This window comes from Neomonachus schauinslandi, chromosome 11 (assembly GCF_002201575.2).
Source record: "Neomonachus schauinslandi chromosome 11, ASM220157v2, whole genome shotgun sequence".
Classification (NCBI taxonomy): Eukaryota; Metazoa; Chordata; class Mammalia; order Carnivora; family Phocidae; genus Neomonachus; species Neomonachus schauinslandi.
The window spans coordinates 377,104-386,641 of record NC_058413.1 but is presented as its reverse complement, the minus strand read 5'-3'; the positions used below and the strand labels follow the sequence as shown (position 1 = coordinate 386,641).

General features: G+C 53.1%; 1 protein-coding gene across 1 annotated transcript in view; it reads right to left on the bottom strand.

Moving 5' to 3' along the window:
• Nucleotides 1–9,427, bottom strand: part of PHRF1 (PHD and ring finger domains 1) — a 28,632-nt gene extending 19,205 nt beyond the window's left edge. Inside the window, exons 1-4 of the mRNA XM_044919366.1 lie at nucleotides 9,322–9,427; nucleotides 5,772–5,887; nucleotides 5,237–5,344; nucleotides 1,016–1,242 (exon numbers count right to left, since the gene is read on the bottom strand). Coding sequence (XP_044775301.1) covers nucleotides 1,016–1,242; nucleotides 5,237–5,344; nucleotides 5,772–5,865 — 429 coding nt within the window. The 5' untranslated portion in view covers nucleotides 5,866–5,887; nucleotides 9,322–9,427. The remainder of the gene's footprint in view (nucleotides 1–1,015; nucleotides 1,243–5,236; nucleotides 5,345–5,771; nucleotides 5,888–9,321) is intronic.
• Between the last annotated feature and the right edge of the window lie 111 nt (nucleotides 9,428–9,538).

Sequence of the window (9,538 nt, the reverse complement as noted above, 5' to 3'; positions counted from 1 at the left end):
GGGGGGGGGGGGGGGGGGGGGGGGGGGGGGGGGGGGGGGGGGGGGGCACAGGGCGGTGGCACACATCATTCCTCCGGTCCTCTTCTATGTCTTTGAAATTTTTCATGGTAAGAAGTTTAAAAAGTAGGAAGGGGGTTACTGCTTCTCAAGTTCACCATGAGAGATGCCTGGGTGTCTCAGTCAGTGAGGTGTCTGCCTTCGGCTCAGGTCATGATCCCGGAGTCCTGGGATCGAGCCCCACGTAGGGCTCCCTGCTCACGGGGAGCCCGCTTCTCCCTCTTCTCCCCACTCGTGCTCTATCTCTCTCTCAAATAAATAAAATCTTTAAAAAAATTAAAGTTCATCATGAAATATACTGTGTATTTCTTTCTTTTTTTTTGTTTTAAATTTTATTTATTTATTTGACAGAGAAAGAGAGGGAACACAAGCAGGGGGAGTGGGAGAGGGAGAAGCAGGCTTCCCGCCGAGCTGAGAGCCCATCGTGGGGCTCGATCCCAGGACCCTGCGATCATGACCTGAGCGGAAGGCAGACGCTTAACGACTGAGCCACCCAGGCACCCCTATACTGTGTATTTCTGATGAATTCTCTTCATCTGCTTTAAGGCTGGCTCCCTTTACTGCTGGTCATCGCGACTCAGTGCCGAGCTGAATCTCATGCTCTGCATCTGAGATGGACCACAGCATACTAGGCTGCCTCTGCCAGCCACAGACTGCCCCTAGGTCATTCAAGATTTCTGCAGACAGGTCCCCAAGGAACACTGACCCAGAAATAACCCTCCTTATCCCATGGTGCATGAGCACATCACCCCACAGTGAGCTTTACTGGCCACCCCAAGAGCCAAGAGCACACCAACCAAAGCAAAGATCAAGCCAGGACCCAATTCTATGGCCCCAGTTTCTACTGTAGAACAGACAGCACCACCCAGTAAGAGGCTGGCAACCGACAGGGTCACTTGTAAACGGAGAGAGGTCATCCCGAAGGAAAGAAGAACCCAAGAAAAGCTGCCTCCCTCACCTTGGACCATTCGACGATACAATCCAGGCAGAAATAATGGGCACAGTTCTCTGGTGTCCCCACAGCCTGGTCTCTGAAAGTATTGAGACAAATCGGGCAGCTCTCAGAATCATCATCAGAATTAAATGCGCCACTGGCTTCCAACTTCCCCTGAGCGTCCACCACGGCCACTAACGCCTCTGTGCCCTCTTCTCTTCCTCCTCCTCCTCCTTCAGAATCTTCGGAACCTTGGAAAAGAAGAAATGTAACTTTGTGAGTTGGAGCACCGGAAGCAAGCAGGCTACAGCTGTGCTCAGGAAGGCATTCCAAATCCCACACTTAGGAGACAGACACCTTCCCTACTGTTGTGCCCATCCCCGGGCACCTCACCTGACGCAGCTTCCAAGCTAAGAGGATGGGACACTGGCTGAGCGGCTATCCCAGCTCTGCAAGCCCCTACCTTGGTGCAGAATCAGAACCTTCCCCATCAGGGAAGCTCCCCCATCTGACAACTGCCCCTGCTCAGCACAGTGGCCTCCAGGGGGTGGCACACCCCCCAAAACCCTCCTCAAAACATGGTGTTAACAAACCATCTGCCTCCAAGTGAGACTTTTCTTACAGGTCTGTTTTTCTTTCTTTGGGGATGTAGGGACCATAGATTCCAAACAAGGTAACTTCGTTACAACAGTTCTGATCAATTTCTGAGAGGTTCTGGGGCTGCAGCCTGAGCAGCAGAAAAGGAGACGCTTTCAGTTCAACATAGCAGTCGACCTATACATTCAGTTTTCTCTCCCTCCCAAACGCCACTAGAGGAGCAAGTTCACTTGCACCAGAGATGTGGCAGGCAGGGTCCTCACACAGCCCCAGGACACCACCCCATCCAATCCCTTCCAGGGTGAACAAAACCAGTGCCTCAGCTACAAACCTGCTGCTGCTGCTGCTGCATGGCCAAGGGAAGTACTCCCTGTTGGCTCAACCTAATCAGGTACATCCTTTAAAAGCTGTTTTCCCCAGCTGGTTGCAGAGAAAGAAGTCAGAGCAATGTGCGCCTCCAGGCGTGGAAACAAGTGAGCAGCTGATGTGAACTGCTGATCAAGGGGGCAGCCTCTAGGAGCTGAGGACAGTCCCCGGCCGACAGCCAGCCAGAAGTCAGGACTTCAGCCCTACTCCCTCAAGGCTCTGAATTCCGCCAACAAGCAGTGCCCTCGGAGACCCTCAGATGTGCACCGTGGCCCCACGACCGCTGATGTCAGTGAGTGAGATCTGAGCAAAGGACCAGCAACCCACATCTGGACTGCTGACCCTGGAAACACTGAGATTATAAGCACACTGTTCTGAGCTGCTGGGTCTGTGACAGTTCATTACACAGCAAGAAGAAAAACCTAATGAAACTGGTACGCAAAAATTTTGGAAAAGGACAGGTGAGAAGCTGCATGAGAATGGGCTTTTCTCAGCTTTCCCGCTTTGCTAAGGCCCAAGTGAGCAGAAGTAGGTTGAGGCTAGGTGATCAGATTCTTCCTACGGAATTCCGAAAGGCAAAAGAATTGGCCACCTGAGGGCCACGAGACCCTTGTGCAGCACCTGGGCACACAGAGCGATGCCTCTGAAGTCTGAGGGACAGTGACCAGCAATGATGGGAGCGGTAAAGACTTGCACAGATGCACGAAGCCCTGAGCCATCTACCTCTGCTCACCCCTTCTCAGGGGCTGCTGGCCATGGTCCCGACTCAGTAAGGGATCACAGTGAAGAAGGTGCAGACAAGCGCGCCAGCCTGGCCTGGCAGCGGGCCTGAAAACCCCAGTGCAGAAGACTGCAGGTCCCCAAGAGGAGCACGGCTCACGCTGCAGCCAAGATGGGGGTGCCTTGGGGCTGCACTGAGCAGGCCACTGTGACTCCCTGCAGAGCAGTGTGTGCTTGGCCTGGGGAGCTGGGCGTGAGGTCACAGAGCAGAGCCCTAAGTTCTCGGTTTTTGTGGTAAGACTTAAGCAGATAATGTATTTTTTAAAAGATATATTTTTTAAAGATTTTATTTATTGTCAGAAAAAGAGCACAAGCAGGGGGAGTGGGAGAGGGAGAAGCAGGCTCCCCGCTGAGCAGGGAGGCCGATGTGGGGCTCGATCCCAGGACCCTGAGATCATGACCTGAGCCAAAAGAGACACTTAACCAAGCCACCCAGGTGTCCCAATAATATGTATCTTTAAAGATTTATTTATTTGAGAGAGACCTCATGCACGTGTGTGCAAGCAGAAGGAGGGATAGAGAGAGGGAGAGAAAAAGAGAGAGAGAGAGAGAAAATCTAAAGCAGACTCCCCGCTAAGCGTGGAGCCTGACATGGGGCTCAATCTCAGGACCCTGAGATCATGACCTGAACCAAAATCAAGAGTCGGACACTCAACTGACTTGAGCCACCCAGGTGCCCCTTAAGGAGATAATACTTGAGGTTGGAAACTCAACAAACCACAATCAATTTTCAAGGATAAATACTAGGCCAAGAAAAGCAACAAGTAGAAAGCTGCTCTGGGAAGGGCCAGGTCCGCAAGGTTACAGGAAATGCCCTTTCAGGAGACTCCCTTCTCTAGTTCTGACTACACTTCCCACCTGCTAAGGAGAGTCAGCCACCTTTTATGTTTCAAAGGCTGGTGTTGAGGAAACAAAGGGCATTCAGTCAAGCTGACAGGCTAGCCACCAGGGCCTCAGCAACCCCCACTCCTGTAGCACTCCCCACCTGCAGGCCCTGCACCTGCATCACCCTCCCTCCTGGACACTCTGTGCCACATGTCCCTTTTAGCAGCACTCTGTGCACTACCACCTGGCCACGTCCTCCTGTCCTTCACATTACAGCTTAGACGGGCCTCTCTGGAAGCTTCTCCTCACCACTCCAGGTCCACAGAAACCCTCTTCTGGAGATGCCCCTACACACCTACTCTGGCCATGTATTACCCTTGTCGTAACTGCTTCTTTATGCCACTGTCTTTGCTGCTAAGTGGTGAGCTCAGGAACAGCAAGAAACCCAGCTCTGCTGGCTTCTGCACTCCCTCCAGGCTCCACCCAGATTCTCTGGCATCCAGCAGGCCCTCAAACCTTTGCTCGAGGGACGAACCAATGTCTTCCGCAGGTAAGCCCAACGCCCCATCTCAACAGTGGGGGACAAGCAGAACTATATCCGTGACCTGCAAACTCAGGACAAAATTTCATTTCCCTGTGTACAGAATTCAAAATCTGTGGACGAGTATGTCACCAATACACACAGAGTTGCAAACTCAAGTCTGCTCATGCTATCGTAGTCCTGTTCCTTCATGAGCACTGTTACCTTTCTGTAATATTCTAACACTGGTAACCACAAGAGCCTGAAAGACTGTGATACACAGATCATGGTATGTGCTTTAGGACCATGCCTCTCCTGACTTGAGGACTGTGCCAGAAGGAAAGCAGCTGTGAGCCAAACTTCCAAAGTCCAACAGCCTATCAGCAGAGGCCCAAGTGTGCCCTCCCTCTGTGGAAGGTGACCACAGCTGGAATCGGACAGGATGGCCCAGCCTGGGGACCTTGGAGGCCATGCAGCAGCCAGGGCGGCTAGAAGGGACAGGGAAGGAGGTGCCGTGACCCCAACCAGAGTCCCTTACAGCAACATTCCCTGCGCAGAAGTTCAAGGGCACAGATGTCAACCAGCGTAAACATGCTGGGAATTCCTTAATAAAGTCACTTCCTGCACCTGCCAGTTCTCTCTGGGGCTCTGGTCAGAAGAATGAGAGGAAGCCATGAAGGGCTCCACCGACCTGGCCTGTTCAGAGTCCCGGCCAGGTGACCTCGGGCCACAGCAAACCTTGGCTCTTGCTAAACCTGCCCTGTACTTGGGGGGGGGGGGGGGAATGGTGTGTGTGTGTGTGCGTGTGCATGCGCCCGTGAGAAGCACGAGTCACCAAGAGCCCTTTGCTCACTATGCCAGAAAATCCACTCTGCCGTGCTCACCCTGGAAAGACCCCACTTCATGCTGCTCCACATTCTTAGACATTTTACTCTTTAATGAAGTTGTGTTGTCAAACTGGACTCTGAAACAAAAGCACGCCACTGCCCCAACGGAAGGTGCAGCCTGGTGACAGGGGAGCCTCTCCCCAAGTCCTCACAGCCCTCAGCTGGCCAGTGCGTCGAGGCATCAACTCCACCAACAATGTTTCATAAACAGCGGTCCCTGTCACAGCGAGAGCAAATAGCAGGAGGCCACTCAAGTAGCTGCATTCTCACCGGACTGGTCCTCGAGGTCCCCGTCCTCGTCCTCTCCGTCGGTGCCGTAGCTGCGCTCGCTGCCCGTGTCATCTTCAGAGCCCCCACTGGTACTGTCACTGCTTTCTTCTAAAGCAAAAGAGGTGGAGACACAAGCCCCGAGCAAGCGTCACAACCGAGGCAGCCAACAGCGAGGGCTGCCTCACAGAGGTACAGACGTGCTCGGAAGCACCTGCCAAAGGGACTACGAGCGGCTGCCCAGATGGGGGGACGGAGAAGTTGGGCTGGGGGGGACAGGAGCAAGGGGAAGCATATCCTTTCGCTCTACGTACATCTGTACTACTCAGCTAAACAGTAAGATAAACACACGTACCGCTCGTACAATTAAAAGCAAAGAATAACTTTTTAAAAAAGATTAAAAGTTGAATATCGACATATGTAGATAACCCTCAAAAGGGGACTCAGCACATGAGGTGGCCCTGCTGCCTCTGAGAGGTGCAAGCCGCAAACACCTGCCCCCCCACCTCTGGGTGGAAGGGGTGGGAGGCTGGCTCACCAGCATTGCTGGCCAGGGCAGCAGGGCTGAGTCGTGGGTGTCCATCCAGCCCTGGGCTTCGGTCCACAAGCTCGTCCAGGCTGTCGTCATCCATCACTGGACATTGGTAACCAGCTCTGAAATAAACCAGAGTCAAAAAGTTCTCAACCGTCCCAGGATGCAATGCTCCCCTCCTGAAAGCACAAGAGTCACTCGCCACACAGCATGACCTGGTGACGTGTCCATCCGTCGGCCAGGGAGGCCAAGCCACAAGACAGAACACAAACAAAGCAACTCAAACCGCAAAGCTGTGCATACGTAAGAGAAAAGACTGATTCCCATCTACAGAGCGACATTCAAAGTCAAATCTCAATTTATAATTAACCTAATTTAGCTTCAGTCTGGCAACGTTTTGTTCAATCAGGCACCTACAACACCTTGACACTCCCGAGAAATCCTGACACCAAGCACAAATGAAATGGCTTATCACAAGCTGGGGCAAAGCAGGGATTTCAACGTAGAGGGTAGGCGGTATCAGAGGAGCCTAGGTGACTAACAGGACCCTCTCCCTGCACTCTCTTGCCATGTCACTCAGCCAACGTTGGCCAGCCTGCCCTCCGCCCACCAGATCACCACTGGGAGGCCACGTGTTAGCTGAGGCTGCCCTGCCCTCACCCCAAGTGCACCCACAGGGAGCAGAGGTCAGGCTCACCTCTCAACCACCATCTGCTCTTGGGCTCCTGATGTCCAGGTGGGGACACCCGTCCTGCCTATTCTGTCCTGCCACCGCAAGCACAACACAGACCTAGACAGGTGACCTCACAAATGGAGCAAAACACAATCTACCTCCTTTGCCAGACCTCCAACTCTGGACCCCAAATAAGGGTTCGTTTCTCAACAATGCTACTCACTTCATTTCCCAGGTGACTCTCAGAGAAAACACTTCTCACAGACAGTCCTTCCATAACTCACCAAGACAGGGTAAGTAAAGAACATGCTCGCTGGGGTACAGTGTGCTTCGGGCCAAGTACACTCTCCATGGTCAGAGGAAAGGGGTCACACAAAAGACCAGAAGGCAGAAGGGCAAAGCAAGAACCGGGGAAGGAGGGTTTGACCCGGTAAGGCTCTCTTCGTGGATCCTACACGCAGGCTTCTTCCCCCACGGGCCGTGTGCCACCACCAAGAGCTTCACATGGCAATCAGAGGGGCCACCACCACCTTTGTACAGATGCTCCCAGAGAATAATCTCCTGGTGGGGCTAAGGCCAGATTCAGATTTTGGAGTGCCTAACTTCCCTTACAAAGCCCCAGATGCTAGGATGATGTCTCCTAAATAGTGAGGGTATATTAATTTGATGAAACTATCAATTGCCTCATATTGTTTCTACCCGGAAATAGTATACTAAGAGGTGGTTTTGTAGAATTATTCACCCCCTAAAGCTACCACCTTTCTTGTATTTAGTGTTCTAAGGTTAAGAAAATGGGCCATGGTTCCACTCAACTAAGGGTCTGCACCCTCACTGCTTGGTGACTCAGCAACACAGCAGGGACCCAGCTGTCCTGCAGTTCCTGGCCTGACTCCTGCTGGAGGCATACAGACCTCAGGACATGACAGGGCCACAGCCCTTCCAGGAGAATGACACCTCTCCTGTGGGGTCAGGGAAGAGGACCTAGAACTCTCTGGCCATTGTCATCACCATTCCCACAACTGGACTTCACAAAGTCATCCTGGGACACCTGCTCCAATACCTACCCTGCCCCTAAAGTGTGCAGCACATTTCCTGCCCTATAGGAAGGTAAATACATTTTTTCAAGTTGGCCCCTAAAAAACATGGGTTTGAACTGCACAGGTCCACTTGCACGTGCAAATTTTTTGGATAAATACAGTACTACAAATGTGTTTTCCTTCCTTGTGGTTTTATTTTTCCCTTCAGCTTACTTTATTAGAAGAAACACGCGTTCATCAACTGTTTATCGGTAAGGCTTCCACTCAACAGTACACTCCCAGCAATAAAGTCTTTGGGGAGTCAAAAGTTATACATGGATTATCATATCCACTGCACGGGGATCAGCGCCTCCAGTCCCCATGTTGTTCAAGGGCTGACTGTACTCATACACATAAACCTACCAGGAAACACTTCAGACACCAGAAAACGTAACCCCCTGAGGCCACCTAAGACCACAGAGCACAGATGAGGGCAGTTTCTAGGGTGCAAATTCTTACCTTGATGATGTTACACAAGCACAGAGTCAAAAAGTCAGAACAAACGGCCCCTGGCTTCTCCCCTGGTGCAGTAAGCCCCAGGTCCACCTGTAACTGCTCCAAAGTCAGAACAAACGGCCCCTGGCTTCTCCCCTGGCGCAGTAAGCCCCAGGTCCACCTGTAACTGCTCCCCTGGTGCAGTAAGCCCCAGGTCCACCTGGCAGGGCCTACCTCCAAGGGCTGTCGGAAGAGGTCAGCAAGGCCACGATTGGGTTTGGCACACAGGGGCTTGCCAGAAATACCCGCCCAGGAATGGGGTTGAACTCCACAACTCCCTGCGCCTGCGGGGTTAAGTCCCACCACAGCCGGTGAGGGCAGCAGGAGAGCGTCAACTATGAGGCTAAACATCGTCCGTTCCGACATCATCACACGACAGCTAACTGCTGGCAAAGAACCCAGGTAGCCTCTGAAAGTACTTTTCAGAGCAAAGACCTGTGCAAATACTGAGGAAGAGGCCACCCCTAGAGACCCTTCGCAACCCTTTCCCTGTCAGGAACACTGCAGTCAGAACTCTGTGTTAATGGGGGCCCTACCAGCGTGCCTCGACATGCCCGTCCACACTCACCATCCCTACTTCTGCTGGTATGTTCCAGACCACAGGCAATGCCGGTGGTGTTCTGTGGCTCTCCTGCTCTACCTCTAGATTTAGGGAGTTGAGAGGAAATAATTTCTCTTTTTTCAAATGCACCAAAGCACCTATGATTCCAACCGTTACTAAGAAAGCCAAAGAACTTCTGGTGGTAACTGGCGCCTGTGCCAGACCCTGAGCAAGCATGCCAGGTCCAGCACTGCACACCCGGCCAGGACTGTCATTCTTTACTCCACGTCTGCCATGAAGGATAGGAAACCTGAAAACTGTAAACTGCAATGCAAGTGAAAAAGTAGGGCCAATAAGGTCCCTGCGGGGCTGATGCGGACACCAAGAGTCTATACTGGGGGGCTGCAGAGAGGCCCAAAGCAGGCTCGCCCCATGGGGGCCTTGCCACCGGCCTGGTGCACAAACGCACTGGACGCTGCCAGCCACTGTTACTCTGACTCAACACTCTTGTAAGGAACCCTCCCCGCGGTCCTGCGAGGCCTCACCTTAGCCTCAGGTTCTAACCACAGGACCCCTGGTGAGAATGAGGCTCCCAGGCAGATTCCCACACGCTCCCGCAGAGACAACAGCAGCATATAATGTCCCAAATCGACAAGGTGCAGCACGAGCACAGCTAAAAAGAACGCGGAGCAAGAGTCTGAGGCTGGCAAGTCGCGCAGCCTCTCCCTCCTCCGATGTACTCACGTGCACAACAGGAAGGGCAATACCTACTCCGGGGGCTTGTTGCGAAGACTACGTGAGCTAATAGGAGACCGTCCCGTGAACCGCTCGGGCTGCCGAAACGCAGACGAAGCCGCCGGCTGCAGCGACGGCCAGGAGCTGGAAACGAGTTGGCTCAGGGTCACACTTCGCTCGCGCCGGGAGGGAAACAGCGCGGGCTGGGGGGGGATTCCACAGGACGAGGCGGGCGGGCCCCCCGCGGATGCGG